At 39.9% G+C, this 16,301-nt stretch overlaps 1 protein-coding gene across 1 annotated transcript; it reads left to right on the top strand.

Moving 5' to 3' along the window:
* The first annotated feature begins 41 nt into the window (after nt 1-41).
* LOC110069584 (uncharacterized) lies at nt 42-15,396 on the top strand. Its single transcript, XM_020777111.2, has 6 exons — nt 42-1,496; nt 2,154-2,480; nt 3,293-3,687; nt 6,034-6,990; nt 8,067-14,795; nt 15,080-15,396. The coding sequence occupies exons 1-5, from the start codon at nt 1,121-1,123 to the stop codon at nt 9,489-9,491; spliced, it is 3,480 nt and encodes a 1,159-aa protein (XP_020632770.2). The 5' UTR covers nt 42-1,120; the 3' UTR covers nt 9,492-14,795; nt 15,080-15,396.
* Nucleotides 15,397-16,301: the final 905 nt, after the last annotated feature.

Below are 16,301 nucleotides of genomic sequence, written 5' to 3'. Positions count from 1 at the left end.
TTATATTGATCAACCCCCGCCCACACCTCACGTCATCAAATGAACCGCCCAATGTCGATTTACCCGGGCGTTTCCTTGAAGAGCCTGGGAACGAGCTTTTGTAGACCTTCCCCAACTTTCTCCCTTCGGAAGAATTTTTAGTGTATTACCTGGGTGCAAACAAAGAGCCTCCTTAGCTTATTGCCGGTTAACAACAGGTCTGTTAGATTGTTTGCTCTTTAATAAGACTATTTATAACTGGCGAATGGGAGGGCGCGGAGAGCCTGGGCCCGGACTCTATATTTTTTCGCCAAAAAAGCCCTTCAAGTTTTGAGCCGTCAAACGAATAAATATGTGTGGTTTATGAAAGCTGACATTCGTGTCAAAATGATAATAAAATAGTAAAAAAAAAAAAAAAAAATGAGGAAAAAATTGCTTTATTGGTGTTGATGGTATCAGGGTGCGCACATGGTTCGTTTTTGAAAGAAGAAAAAAGATAAAGAAGGAAAAAAAAAACAGCAACAAAACATGTAGGAACGTGGGCCGTAGCAAGAGGTGACTGAAAGGGAAAGGGCAGAATATGTTATGTTGTCTACTCTGAGGCCACAGCTCAGTGTTTCAGACGAAATTTACCTTACACGTGTAAATGTCATCAATGTGTCATGTTACGTAACGTTGACTGTGGCGTAAATTCGTCACGGTATTTTAAAATCCATCACGCGCCAATTTACTTTGTATACTGTTTTTCAAAATGGGAGTCCGCCCGAATTTTCTTTTTTCCCATATCAGGAAATTACGATGAACCTCTTTCGTGGAAAAAACACGAGAAAGATTTTTAGGAAAGACACCTGATACTGCGCAATGAAACATCACGCAACTTTTATTGAACATAAACAGTTTCGAAGTAAAAGTCACGAGATTTTGGGATGTCCACTCCAGCAATCTGTGACGTTAGGAACGAGTTTCTTTGCAACTACTCGCAGCTACCCGGAGCTTGGTGCTGCAGATAGCAAAGTGTAAGCTAAGCGATATATCAACTATACAAATCGAAAACGAGAGAGTCCAGGGAGAACGTGTCTTGAATAGGCAGCGGATTCCCACAGCAAAACAGAGCCAGCTTGTTTATCGATGCTGATCAAATATGGCTGCTCGACAGGAAGAGACGAGAGATCGTGCCTTTGGCATTTCGCCTGATACAGCGAACAAAGCAAGATGTTTTCGGGACTTTTTACAAGAGGTTATTGACAAAATCACAGGAGAGAATCTCAAAGCGATGAAACGCTTTCTGCGAGATGTAATCTCGTTGAAAATTGGCGTGAACTGCAATTCTGCAGACGAACTTGTAGAAAAACTTTTAAGTTGTCATTGTTTGGGCGAGTACGATTTGGATTTGCTGGAAGATTTGCTGGCTGTAACTGGACGAAACGACATTTTAGATCTCTTGCGTGAGTATAAAAGGAAATGGCCTCCAGTTTTAGAGAGTACTTCGGAAAAAGCCATCGGCGAACTGGTTGCAGGTAAGCTTAATTATAATTAGCTGAATTTTTTTTATAAAACGAAGCTTTACAAGCTTCTTAGAAAATTGCGAAATTTTTGGCACATTCCTTTTTGCCGATGAAGTAATTTTAGAATCCCCAAGAGGACTGTGGTAATTCTTGGTGATATTTAGTGGCCCTGTTGCCCCACAAACACCTGGCTGAGTTTTTTTCGACATGTAAGCTTACATTGTAGTCATTGTACTGTATCGAGTTTTGAGGTTCGGATTTTTGGATTATTCTGATTTCTGAGTCAAGTGGCCCATCTGGCCGGCCGTTGTCTCCGCTGCTCGATCCGGTCGATTCGGAGTCGAGCACTTGCACTGACCATGAGGCCAACGCGCCTCCACACGACTTGACATTTAAACTGTCCTATAAATGCTCAAGTTAAGTAGTGGCTGCTATTAACTTATTGAAGATTTAAGAAAATTATTGCAATAGTCAGGATCAATCCACATGCACACATGTACATGCTGGGTCCTAAACTGAATTCATACAAAATTCTGTGACATGAACCTGATGAAAGCAATATTTGTTTCCCAGCTGTCTTTTAAAGAGTAGCATCCCTCTGACAATTAAGATTTGAAAAACAGGGAGCCTAATCTGCATCTTTTCATTTTTCTGTTTCATTTTCTGTAGCTCATGGAAGATCAATTGTTTCTTTCATTTTACATGAAAATGCACATGAGATCACACCCAACAAGGTTAATTCCTTTAAGAAATCTATCTGCAAACATTTGAAGTTAGTACGCGCTGAAGTGGCTTTTATTGCGGCGATGAGGATTCCAAGAAAGCAGCTGGTTTTTCACTTGACGTCAGAGGCACTTCCTCTGCTGCGGCATTGCACTGGATGGAGGAAGGAATGGCTGTTTTCTCTGAATGTCAGTGGGGTTCAAGTATCTGGAGAAGATGAGATTTCTGTTCAAGAACTGAAAATATCACAACTCAGACTACAAGAAGATCCAGGTACAATTTGCCATGTTTCTAAAATTTGATAAAAACACAGACCTAGCAGAGCTATTTTCATACAGGTACGGATTGGGTAATGAGAATTTACATTTTGATACAAACACTTTGACAACATTCCTGAAGACAAAGAGGATATTACATGTACATGGCAGTGCAAAGATCCGAATTTTATTTTCAAGTGGTAACAGCAATATTTTATGAACAAACAAAGCATGTTTGTAAAATATTACTTTTAAACATGAAAAATAAATTCATATCACAGACATAGACGAACGGACTGTTTACACCAACAACCAAGAAAAAGAAGGAAATGACATCATCAATATTCTCACTAGCAAGGATATGGCAAAAACACCATTTGAGATCCCGGATGTAGTTTCATATTCATGAATTTTATGAGTTCTGTGTTTTCCAGGAAAACACAAAAATATATCTATATAATAAATGTACTCATTGACTGACTTGTTTGTCTACTCAAGAAAATATTTGGCTCTTGGCAAGTTTGCTTGGACCAAGTTCAAGAAGACCCATAATGATATTCATATATTATGACTATGACTGCAATATTCTCCTGCCTGGCTATCCCTCTCAGTCAATAAGCTCATTATCTACTTGCTGTTAATCTGCTCTTGATGGCTTTTGATAACATACTAACTGAGTTTTTTTTTTTTTTTTTTTTTTTAAAAACTCATTTGTTGGTGGGTCATTATTTCAGTCTATAGATATTGTAAGCAGAGGTTGGATGCTATTCAGTCAATAAAATCTAAGGTGTATTAAAAACAATTAAAATTTGTTTCTTTTACCACTAGTACTGGTGTCGCCTGTTTTGAGAGTTAGTGAAGCTGCCCGAACAGGTGACGTTCCAGAACTAAAAAGAGTCCTCGATGGTGAATCAGTAACCAAGAGAAACTTCCTGCTTAACACCCGCACTGATGGAGCAACACCCTTAATTATAGCTGCAAGGAATGGTAACACTGCTATAGTCCAGTGCCTTCTTGATGAGTATGATGTTGATCTGGAGCAAGAAGGAACTGTCAAAATTGATGGCGACCTGATTGAGTGTTGTACACCGTTGTGGATGGCTTCTCTGGGGGGCCATCTGGCAATTGTTAGGTTGTTATTGGAGCGAGGTGCAGAGGTGAATCACACAACACTCACTAACTCCACCCCACTGAGGGCAGCTTCATTTAATGGACATACAGAGGTAAGCATGATTCTCCACACAAGCTTGAAATACTAAATAAATTATAGAAGATTATGAGACTGTCGTTTGAAGAGTTGGTAATAAAATAATTTTTACCATCCACAATATAACTGCCCCTTTTGACCAACCCTGTGAACATAATGATCACCTAAGTTGGTAGAATGGCCACTTTCTTGGCTGGAAAAAAAGAGCAGTCCGTCATTTTCTTATTTTAAAAACCCCTTTTATACATGGATGACTGCTGTAAACACAGCCGGATAAGCCTCACCTTTTCACTTAAAATTTTCCTTAAAAATTGGGGATGTGGCTTATCTGCAAGAATGAAATTTGGAGTTCTCTGACTCAAATCCTCCTCTGTGGGTGCCCACTAATTGGATTTACTCTCAGTAGTGCCAAATTCAACTCCTCATCTGCACTGTTTAATTAAATGATCAACTTGGTCAAACTCTTGAGCATCCTTTGGGATCTTAAACAGTGCTGGAAACAACATTCTCAAACTCATTTTAATTAATGATTTCATCGTGTTTAAGCAAAGGAAATCATGACCACTGTATTTTCACCTCACTTCTTGGTTTTTGGAAATGTGGTCAAACACAGTCTTTCAATTTTGATACATTAGTGTTGGTCAATGGAAATTGTCTGACCAAATTTGTGAAATTGTGTGACAAATTTTACATTATAAACAGACATCATGACCAAGTGCCAATTGAAGATGACTTAAAATAAGAAGCTTATGGTCAGTAGTCACAAGAATCTCTTTCGTAGACTGTGTTAGCTTTGAAACATGTTAAAAATCACAAATCTTAAGGACCCCCTTTTTTTGCTTAAATAGTCTCCTTGGAATTGTATGAAACATGCATGAAAATCATCACCCAATGCATTGCTAAACAGACTTATTACTTCATGTAAGCCTGTAGATTGAGTAATCAGATTATCTGACCAACTTGGTATACATGTATGTCTGGCCATGATAGAGACTTGAAAGGACACAAGTCATGTCTTGCTAGTAATTAAAATTCTTTCCAGCTCTGCTTAAGACAAGCGAAATATTCAATTTCAAATCAATTATTTGTTTGTTTATGTGCAGTGTCTGCAATTAACATGCAGTGCTAAATCTGCCAAATGTATGTAGTTTTGATATGTCAAATTATTCCCAAAAGAAAATATGCTTGGAAGGTCAGTTTCTCCTTATCATAACTCAAATATTGTGTCTATTAGCCACTGGGAAATTTGTGGGCAATGACTTTGGTGTTGAAAACGGTGAAGGCAACACTATCCATCTTCAGCTTTCAGCCTTTGAATATTTCCACAAACTGTACATGATGCCTTGTTTGCCTTACTTTCAAAATGGTGGTCATGATCTTGGATATTTCTTGGGCAAGTTTTTTGAAACAGTATGAAGACATGATTGATCACCGCAGTTATATACACGTACACAGCTTATAAGCAGCTGTGAAATGTTCTATCATATATGCAGCTGATGATGTGATCATCAGTATATTCACTTTTGTGAAAGTGTTTCTTAATAGACTAGTGGGAAATGTCTGAACATGACTCAGACGTGTGACTACGATAACCTAGCAGTAGTCGCCCTTCGCACGCATTGCGTACCTAGGGCGTAGAAGTTAAAAAGCTGAGGATTAAAGGCAGAACTGTTTGCTAAAAAGCTGCAGAGTTACTTGTGTATACATTTTTGTAATAAGAATTATACTCACCTCTTGTGCCATTAAAGTGCCCATGAAGTGAAACGGTTTTTGGCGTTTTTCTGTCGCTTGTTATGTCTACTTTTCGAAATTGCCAAAAGCGAATAATGTTAAGAGAGAAAAATCTGACTTATTGCTGCCCAAAGTTCGAATTTGACAACCAAAAGTGAGTCCATTTTGCGCGCAGCTAAAATGAATGTATTACAAGGTCGTGACATGGAAATTGTTCAGACGACTTCATCGCTACTTTCCGACTCTGGTACGTTGGAAGACATTTAATAATATCCATCACTAGCTGACATTTTGCTTGCAAATAATGGCGAACTTCGAAGAATTCTTCTATGGCAATTCACGTGGCTATAGAGGCGAAGTGGGGTAAACAAATCGCTGGAACAATTGCGCACTTCATTGCTTGTAAACTCGTTGCCAGTCTCCGGACCCACTGTTTTGCTATACTGAGCTTACTTTGGGCGGCAAAAAGTCGGATTTTTCTCTCTTTAACATTATGCGCTTTTGGCAGTTCCGAAAAGTAGACATAACAAGGGACAGAAAAACGCAAAAAAACTTTTCACTTCATAGGCACTTTAAGTTTTTGTCGGTTTTACAAAGGTTTTTAATAAATCGTTTTGGATTTGTTTTGAAGGTTATACGATGTCTTATTAATCACGGCGCGGATGTTAACAAGCGAAATCAAGATGGCAATACTTGTATAATGGTGGCCTGTTGGAATGGACACCTTGGCACATTTGGATTACTTCGCACATCAGGGGCGAACATGGATGTACAAGACAATCAGGGATTTTCAATGATTCACTGCGCTACAGCTGCTAATAATCTTACACTCTTGCACGAGCTTCTGCCAGTCCCGAATACCCCTGCAGTGAATGCCAAGACATCTGAGGGTATCACTCCGTTGATGTTAGCTTGCGAAAAAAACCATCCTGATGTCGTCCTGTTGTTATTACAGAAAGGTGCTGCAGTGGATGAAAAGTCTGACAAAGGTCTGACTGCGGCACATTTCTGTTCTCTGTCCGGTGACATAACAAGTCTTCATCACCTAATAGAATACAAAGCCGATCTCAACAAGGCCACTGAGCGAGACAGCACTGCACTAATGTTGGCGTGTGCCAAGGGGCATGTTTCCATAGTTACTGCTCTGCTCAGAAACTCTAGTAAATCGAAGTTGAAGAGTGAAATAAGCTCAGCGCTGAAGTTTCGAGGCTTGACAGGACAGACGAGTTGTCTTGGGATTCTGTCAACACCTAAAGCAATGGATATAAATGTTGGCAATGAAAATGGCGAGACCTGTTTAATGATGGCTTGCGAGAAAGGCAGCGTGGATATTGTGCGAATTCTGCTTGATGAAGGAGCTGATCCAAATAGCGCAGACCAGAATGGTGTAACACCGCTGATGATCTGTTGCAGGCGCGGACAAGAGCGAATCGTGTCGCTGTTGCTGAGGAAAGGAGTTCAAGTGGATCTAAAGAATAACGAAGGTGACACAGCCTTACACATCTGTGTGCGGCATTACCGTGAATTTAGTGGACACAAGAAATGTTTAGAACAGCTTCTTAGCACTGGGGTGTATACAGAAATCAAGGTTTGTTTGGCAATGGCTACATAAATGACTCTAGAAATTCTCTTCTCAAACTCAGTTCTAATAATTATAATAATTATGATAATGCAAAAATAATAATTAAGATAAGTTATAATAATTATAATAGTTTTTCATCAAGGAAGTCTTAACCATGACAATGTTACGTTTAGATCTCTGGTCTTATTTGGCGTAGATTTGATTATGTTTTTATTTCATCTCTGTCTCCTTAGTTTTAATTTCGATTGAGAAGATATATCATACATTCAAGACAGTGTTTGACCACATTTCCAAACACCTGGAATTGGAAATCTTCAAAAATACACTCTTTCTTCTGGATGTTTGGAACTGTGGTATTTAACGGTGTCCCTGTGATATATTACTTGAAGCTCTGAATTCATTTCAGAGATCATTGCAAATCTTTATTTTGCAAACACATCCGTCGTAATTAGAATTTATCACATTTTCGCAATAACCGAGAGAATTTGCCTACGTTAATTGGCCAAACACAATGCCCGATGAGAGTTTACTCCATAAAAGTAACGTGACCGAATCTTTTGATAACTCGTCGGCTTCACGGGGAAAAGAGTGACCTTACTACCTCATGAGGGGATTTTACACTGATGTTATTCAACTGTGGTCGTGGCAACCTGTGGTTGACTATTCGCTCACAGAAAACTCGTGCTCGTAGTCTAGTTGTTGAATAGACCATAGAAATAAAACCATGATGTGTTCAACTCTTTGCAGTGCAACGCTTGCCTGCCCGTGATTCTATTTGAGTTTGGGACCTTGTATTATGTCATTCCTAAGGTCTCTGACGACCTGTAAGAGTAGCCTGCGAGCAAGCTCACCTTTAGGTCACACGCGCGAGTGGCGACGATCGAAGCGAGCGGCGAAGAGCGACGCGATCCAGCGCTACGCCGCTCGCGCTTGTGCTCCAATGTGAGCCTGCCGGCAGCCTATTATAAGAGTATAGACCATGGAAACCGTGACCGGTTTGTTGAGTACTGTTTTATTTATGTGCACCGCCTGTTGAATAGCCCTTCTGGTCACTTAACCATTTTCTGTTTCTTCATCTGTAGAATTCCTCGGGGGACACGCCCGTCACTGTTGCTCTTAAGAGTAAGACCTGGTGCGGACAAGCGTTCGAACTGCTGCACGGTAGGGGCCTGGAACTCACCGCCTCTCTTCAAGACACAAACGGTGACACAGTGTTCCATAAATGCGCGCGATCTGGCGATCTCTTGTCCTTGACTTACCTGCTGGCCCTAGACAGCAGAGGCCCGCTTCAAAGGAACCAAGATGGCGATACGGCACTCAGAGCAGCGGCGCTAGAAGGAACCGAATCTATGACACGCACACTGATCAACACGGTCAGCGGATTCCCAGTGAAGGACAAGATCGAAGCTCTTGAGATGTTAGGTGTTGGTTTATTGGCTAAGGAACTGTCACGCGACTGGGATATTACTGCCGTAGTGGGTTTCTGGCACGAGGCACTTGCCCTTCGTCGTACCCACAATCTGGCGGTTCCGAACATTGTACCACGTGAGTTTCCGTTGGAGTATTTCTTAGAAGCGAGGCTGCCAGGTGACCTGACCGAGTTCGAGGCCAATCCTAGTGCCGTAACTGCGCAAGCGCTGCAAATCTGCGACCGCGTGTTGGGCGACAAACATTCACGTCTGCCCTCCCTCCTGGGGACAATTGGCGAAAGATTTGCGCAAATAGGCGAATTTTGTCGCAGTTTAAATATCTGGCTTTATGTTTTGGAGATTCAACTCAAGTCGCTTTCCTCTTCACCGGACGGAGTGGACGATGTCCTGAACACGTTCCGTTGTTTCGCTGACGCTTTCGGTTTTGTTTTGAGCCGAAGTGGAAGCGTTTTACATTTCAAGACGGTCTACCAAGTCATCAAAAGCGCATTACATGGTCTCAAAGCGTGTCCTGCCTTGTACGAGTCACGTGATAAAATGATGGTGTACGTTCTTCACTACTTGTCTGCTTTGTTGGAAGTGGCGTCAGACGAGCGTGACGTAGAAGTTGTCATGGAGACCGCCAAGGCCGTTGCCTGGGCGGGCCTGCGCAGTACAACAGGATCCACTCTACTTCACCTTGCCTCAAACTCCAGAACAGAGGAAATAAGCTCTCTTAAAGAGCACCTCCATTTTCCGAGCCTTCGCGTCTGCGAGCTTCTAATGGACAGCGGTGTCGATCAGAGCGCTGTTGACGGCGACGGGAACACTGCACTTCATATACTGCTCACTAAAGGTCACGCGGAGAGAGATGTACTATCGTGTCTTCTAAATGCTGGGGCGCATATGGATGCGCGCAATTCCTCGGGTAAGACAATTCTTGACTTGGCGAGGTGCGAGAAGGTCCGGCGTGTTATCCAGGCTGCTGATCACGTGCCTGGTCTCCAGTGCCTCGCGGCTCGAAAGATTATGGCAGAAAAGTTGCACTTCGAGGGAATTGTGCCGAAAAGGCTGGAATCATTTATTCAGATGCATTAGACAAGTTTACAGTTAATAATTTAAAAATGGTTCTTTGTCATAGGAAAAAAAACCAACGAAACAAAACCAAACAGTGTTAGAAGCCAGTTACAACGAGGCACAATGGCCTGCAACAGGCGGAAAGCGCGGGAAAAGTCACGTGATGCAATCAGCTTTCACCTATTGGTTCTGATTAATACCGCACCTTTGCTCTGATTGGTTATTGAACTTGTCACCTGAGACCCCTAGGTCTCAGATATTATCATCCAAGTCACTGTGTGGTGCTTTCGATGAACGTTAGAAAGGCGCTTTGTTGCTTAAGGCGACTGAATCCTTGTTGATACTACATTCGCAGGTAGATTATGTGCCTTTATTAACCAAGCCCTTTTGGAATTGTCTAGTGACTGTATTTCAACCAAATATCAAGAGACCCTTTGATTATGATCGAAATTGAATTTTATATTAGGTCTAGCCAAAGAAGAAAACAAAAACGGTGAAATTTATTTTGATTTCGTGCTAAACGCGGTATTTTTGTAATTTGTAAATTTTGGTTACTCGTAAGAAAATTAGGTCAAATTTTTAGAGAGATGTATGTGCGCTCATGCTTATCATCCGCTCAACAACTGCTTCAACGATCAGTTCCGTAAATCAAATAGAGAAATTTCGGTCAGTTTGAAATGAAAGAACTTGTAAGGAGACTTAAGCGGGAAAATATAGAACACTGAAAATTTAGTTCTTTTGAAGAGCTCGACAACTCTCCGAAGCTTGTACTAAAACGTCTATGATAAAGTTAGTTAATTTGTGAAGCGAAATTTCCGCAAATTTTTGGGTGAACAGAAACCAACCATATAAATAAAATCGAGGTTATAAGGTTTTCCTCGATCGCAGGGTATTTTTTTAATTCTCTGTTCCTTCCTTGCGCAGCGTAAAGGTAGCCTGCGCTCAACTTGGTAGTATTCTAAAAGTTTTGTTTCACTGAGCTGTATATATCAGGGGCACCTATTTTTGACAATATTTCAGGGCCGGGTTGTTCGAAAGCTGGTAACGCTAACCCAGGACTGAAGTTAACAGAAGTGCCTTTTTTTGTTGTATAAAAATGATTTTCACTGCGTATGTTTGTTTAGTTTGAGATCACTAAAACCCAAAACCGAAGGACGCCTTCGGATCAGATTATTTACTGAGAAGATCCGTTGGTTGCCCCTGAAACACACATTCACAAATGTATCTATAAATCTAAAATATCTGTAAAGGTGACGCTACAGTTGTACAGTTGCATGCTTGTCGATCTGACATTACAATTCGGTGTCGGCTTTAGATACCTACTCTCAGCCGATTAGAATGGAGAAAGCGAACAAGATGTATGGTAAATCAGAATTAAAATTTGTGCGTGACATGCACTGAAACAACGTTAATAAAACTTCGAAATGTATGATAAATGTTATGACATAGTTATGACACGAATTACTTGTTTTTTGCTACGAATTGTCTCCTTAGTCCGAACTCAGTTATGTTCTGCTATTAAATTCGGTATTTCGTACATTTTAAAGCATATAGGAGATGAGATTGATTTACAAGTAGACTATGAGCTCGAATTTTTCACGAGCGAATACTTGGACTACGTTTGCACTATAGATATTGTTTAGGATTTATGACGAATCTGGGATGTTTTAAGTACTGCATAGCCGTTTACACAGTGGGCGAACCCGAGATAAGTCAAATAAAACGTCCCGGTTCCGATTCCAGAGATTTTGAATGGAAAATCTAAGTTAATTCTTTGTCGTTGTCTTTCGTAGGGTGAAGATTTATTTCTTCATATGAATCGAAATATTTTTCCTGTTACTTGGCAACCGTTTTCAAATGAATTGTCAAAGTGTGCAAACGATTATAAGAATCTGAATACCGTTTTGCTGCACACGAGTCCAAGTACACCAAATACGTTAAATCCGTTAAAAAATCCTCCGGTTTAGGTTTATGTCTTGAAATGACTTGCAAAATTTTTGGACCGGCTTTTTCTGGGAATTCCGGACAGAAATCGTTGGGATATTTACAGCACAGTTTGCCCATATTAAGAGTAAAAGTCAGGTACAACAGACAACCTCCGTGATGTATTTCAACATAGTCTAAATCAAGTAAGGGCTAGCTTCCATTTAATCGCTGAGATAGATCTCAATGCAAGGACCCCAGCGATGGCATGAGCCAATTCAACTAGCGGCATTTTCACAACGCAATGATATTGGTAGTTAACAAATACTAGCGAAGCGTTCTTGAATAATTGAAGCGAAATCCGGCTTTTCTTGTCTTGAAGTAGTTCTCGAAAGTTCTTTCAGATGGCTGACCAAGATGATAAAGTAGGGGTCATTTTTGTTTGGGTTTATGTTTTGTCTAGCGGCAGGGCATTTTAAGGTGCGGGCGCTTACTTCTGTCTTCCTGTTACAACGAACCTGAGTTTAGAGGAGGGAACCAGATTTAGGAAACTCTTTGCCGGCCGCTCGTTTCAATTCTGAAAGTTTTGGTTTGCATGTTTAGATGCAAGGTTATTATTTTCAATAGGAAACTCAAGCGCAATACAATGTACGCACTTGTGTATAAATTTGTTTATATCAGTTATATCAAGAGAAAATGAGGCATTTTCTCTTGATTATATCAAAAAAAGTTACCCGGTGTATGGTTCTCGAACATCCAGAAGCCATTTTGGGCACGATGGCTATTTTTGATTTCCAAACTTCTTGTTTCGTGAATGCAAGTATTCATAACATTGCTCACTTTATGAAATGTAAAAAGAATAGATTTTCGGACACGGAGTCTCCCAGCTGGATTTCTGAGAAACACGCCGCCAGTGATCGGTTGCCATCCTTCAGTGTGCCATGTATAAGCCATTTGGATGCTTTGGCCTGGAACGACTACACAGCACAGATTGCGATAACTGAATGTTGAAAGCGCCTGCATTCGCAAGACTCGCTCACGATCCATCGAGAAAGTAAATTGGTGTTAAAACATAGCTGCACAGATCGAGTCGACGTGCACAGAATTTGGTAACATTCTGGTGTGAATGCCTATGAATTAAAAAGGTATACGACAAATCTCACTCCATTTTTTATGTTTCTAACTTCTAAGTCTATTGATAAAACCCTAAAACCCATTCAAAGGAAAGCTATATTTAGCAGTATTTTCATATGGTACTGTTTATTATGCTGTGCAAGGCGGTTCTAACTTAAAGTCTGTGGATGAAAACCTATCGTGTGTGACCATTCAAATAAAAGCTATTGAGCAGTACTTTCATGTTGTACTGTTTATTATGCCGTACAAGATGGTTCTAACTTTCAAGTCTGTGGATGAAACCCTAGTGTGACCATTCAAATGAAAGCTATTGAGCAGTACTTTCATGTTGTACTGTTTATTATGCTGAATAAATAGTCCAAATGTGTGACCTGTTTGATCATAAAGAAGGACTTTCATGCGGAAATGTTTTTCTTTTGTTTTCCACAATAAACTCTAAGATTTGTTTTCAAATTCTGAACTTTAGCGCTTTGACAACGTGGTTTAAAAAGAAAAATCGTTGACTATTACACTACTGTATTTTTCGAAACCTCTATATAGATTTTCCTTGTCAAAACTAGAGTTAAGTATACAAACATTTCTGAAATTTTAGGATGTCACTCCTGTCAGCAACAAACAGATGTCTAGCGAATTATTTTTTTTAATCGGCTGAGTAAACCGTGAGCAACAGTAGGCTAACTTTCAAAAGCTTTGTTCTTCAGTTCTTCGAACTTTATCTAGCAGTGTTATATAGTGCGCGTGTGGATACAAAAATATGTGTGATTTCTTTTCATGTCATTGTCACCGATGGATGGCACATAGAGCCATGAATTTGTTATATATTCTTTCATTTTTCGATATTGGTAACATAGGAGAGAGAACAAAATGGATTTGCGGAAGTTCTTGATCGGCCAAAAATTATCAGCTGGTTAATATTAAGATGCTTTCGTGAGAGCCTGTATCCGTATTTAATTGCTGTAATTTGAAAAGTAAAATAAAACCATGCTTTTGGGTTTCGCTCCAGCTCATTGCGTCATTGTGACGTGTGTATGACGTCACGCGAACAGTGTAGGCCTTTTTAAAGCGACACTTGAAGTAGTTTTCGATTCTGGAGAAAGAAAGCTCCATCTCTAAGTTACGTGTTAAGGAAAAACAAATTAAACTGTTGAACACGTTTGACGTCATGGTGTCGTGCATAAGTGGGCGAAAACACTTGTCTTCCAAATGAGTTAATTTAACTTAAAATCTAATTAGTATACACGGTATTCGTTTTCTTTACTCTTAGACTTAAATTTGTGCAGGAAGTTTTGTCTTGTTAGGAAAAAAACGAAAGCGACAAAATAACAGCACTTAGAAGACATTAGCATCGCTAAAGAACCGAATTCGCCGAAATCTTTGGCGGCGAAAAAGCTAGGTGTGCAATATTGATCATTTCGGATGAAAAGACATAGTTGTGTTCCATTAACATGATAGCAAGATAAATATTTCTGCTGGATGACTTTGCTAGCCTAGGAAGGGTTGTGAGGGGTATTTTATAAGTTGCTTCATAGGCTGGTTTATTCGATTTTTTATTTTACACATGCACATCGATATATTCTAGATCTTGGAGTGTTTTCTGTCGCGTTTTGAATAGTGGATGAACACAAAATTCAGAAAAAACAAACGGTCAATTAACGCGTAGGATGCACAGAAAACATGCCTCGTCAATCGCCATGGCCCTACGCAGGGTAGGAGGGGAAAAAAATATCCCAATTTCACATTATGGCTCTATTTAATTTGCCTTTTATTCCAGTCCAGTGGGAAATTACGGCGATCGGCTTTGTTTTAAAGTCTAAGAACTTCCTTAATTTTACTTTAAAACGCATTAGCTCCCGGGATGGAACTAATGCGAGATGAAGTATGTATGTTAGATGAAAACCTTCGCCCTGCTCACTGCAAGCTCTACTTAACGACTTTAATTTGCTCGGAAAACTGACGTACGCCGCCAAGCAAAGATGTCGTGCAGTGCTTAATGCTATATAAATCTGACTTCTTGAAACGGTTTAGGTCAAACCTAACTGACAGAACATCTCTTGTGAGTGAAGACTTGAACCAAGGACTTAGTGAATAATGGGAAGAGCTCACACTCATGGCGCTATTCAAGTTATGGTGATTGCCATGCTTGTAAGCATTTTCTTTGTAGGAGAAATCCGCTCGAGTTTTCCAGGCAGCGTCCCTTCTTACTGTACACTGAATCCGAATTATTGCATCTCCAATGGAGGACAAACACTGAAACGGCAACTGAAAAAGGTATAGTTCGGTTTATACTCATACAATTTCTCTATCGCCACTAGCTTTGTCAGTGGAAATTACAGATCGTTCATACTCTCATTTCTATAATTTATATTTGTACGACTCGTTTGCATCGAAGTCTTAATAGAATACAGTTTAAAAGAAAGGAATTTTTCCTATTCATAAGCGTAAGGACAGCACAAAAATTTCGTAATATTATCGAAGACACGAGTAATTTTTCTGCTCCATAGAAAACCTCTTTCATAACGTCAATTTAAATGTTATTCTTTCACAATTTGCAGGCGGAGATTATGTGTTCAAGGCAAAAGATGAGCTTATGTCGAGCGATAGAAGAATATTGTGGCTCTCAAGATAAGCTTGATGACTAGCGCAAACAAACAAACAGAAAAGAAACAAGGAAAACTTGAAGCTGAATCAGCAAACTGCTAAAACTAATGAATTTGTAATAGCTAGAGAATTAAGTAGCAAACAATAATAATTATTGTAATTTAAATCCATTTTAACGCGGAACTAAGTATTTGTGAAACAAATGTAAAACTGCTTTTTAAGACTGCTTTGTATGCCTTTAAACTAAAGAATAAATGTTCCATAGCATGAATTTGTCTGAATGCTTTCCTTTCTGGGAGAAGAAGTTATGGAATCATTGTTAAAGAAAAATATAACAGAGAGGGTTTGTGAATATTCTCTTTTATAACACATGTTCTTTTAGAATAGTAGAGTAAGGCCCCGCTCACACTACTCCAGAGGAATTTGAAAACGCAGCTTTATTTTTACGGTTAGGCCTACCGTCCACACTAATCCGTCACGAAAACGGAGCTTCTCAAAAACACTGCTCATACCGAAGGAATTTGAAAACGTCGGCCTTTCGTTTTAATGTGGACGCAAAACATTTGAAAACGGAGCTTTTCGAAAACGATGACGTCACGATAATTACGTGATTTCCCTGACCGAGTTTTCCTCAAACACAAATCCAAAATGACCGGTGATTGGTGCGTTTTCAAATTTCTCCGGCATAGTGTGGACGGAAAACATTTGATGCGTTTTCGGGGAGAAACCTCCGGCGTAGCCTGGAAGGGAAGTAAGAATTTTCTATAGATTTATGCTATTTCGGAGATCAAAGATCGACAAAGTTCCGAACCCGAAAAACCACTTATGCCTCGAGAGATTTCATAAACGTAAGTCGAATTTTCTCTCACTGCAACACAACCAATTCTGTTTAACAGGCGAATAATGATGAAGGGTGGTAATTTGCTGATGAAGTAAAACAAAAGCGACCGTCGAGAAGAATTTTTCTAGCCTTCATAATCAAGTTTAGCAAAGAGGGACCAAAATGGCTAGCAAAGAGTTTTAGTCCAGCTGTTAAGGGACAAAATTGTTCGTTTTTTGATAAAAGCATCAAACTTGGCAGGGTTACTAACCTCTATAAGACAAATATTTCCTGACATGGAGCCATGAAAAATTTTCTTCCAGAACCATGGAATGCGCATGTCAAAAATATGGCAT

Source organism: Orbicella faveolata, unplaced genomic scaffold (genome assembly GCF_042242905.1).
Source record: "Orbicella faveolata isolate gen_17 unplaced genomic scaffold, um_ofav_v1 contig_14, whole genome shotgun sequence".
Lineage (NCBI taxonomy): Eukaryota > Metazoa > Cnidaria > Anthozoa > Scleractinia > Merulinidae > Orbicella > Orbicella faveolata.
Note: the sequence above shows the minus strand (reverse complement) of the source record. Positions and strands in the feature narration are given on the sequence as shown.

Excerpts from the sequence above, each read along its gene's own strand:
- LOC110069584 (XM_020777111.2), top strand. The coding sequence starts at position 1,121 with ATGGCTGCTCGACAGGAAGAGACGAGAGATCGTGCCTTTGGCATTTCG. Across the intron at positions 3,688-6,033 it reads CATTTAATGGACATACAGAG|GTTATACGATGTCTTATTAA; the intron begins GTAAGCATGATT and ends TTTGTTTTGAAG. Across the intron at positions 6,991-8,066 it reads GGGTGTATACAGAAATCAAG|AATTCCTCGGGGGACACGCC; the intron begins GTTTGTTTGGCA and ends CTTCATCTGTAG.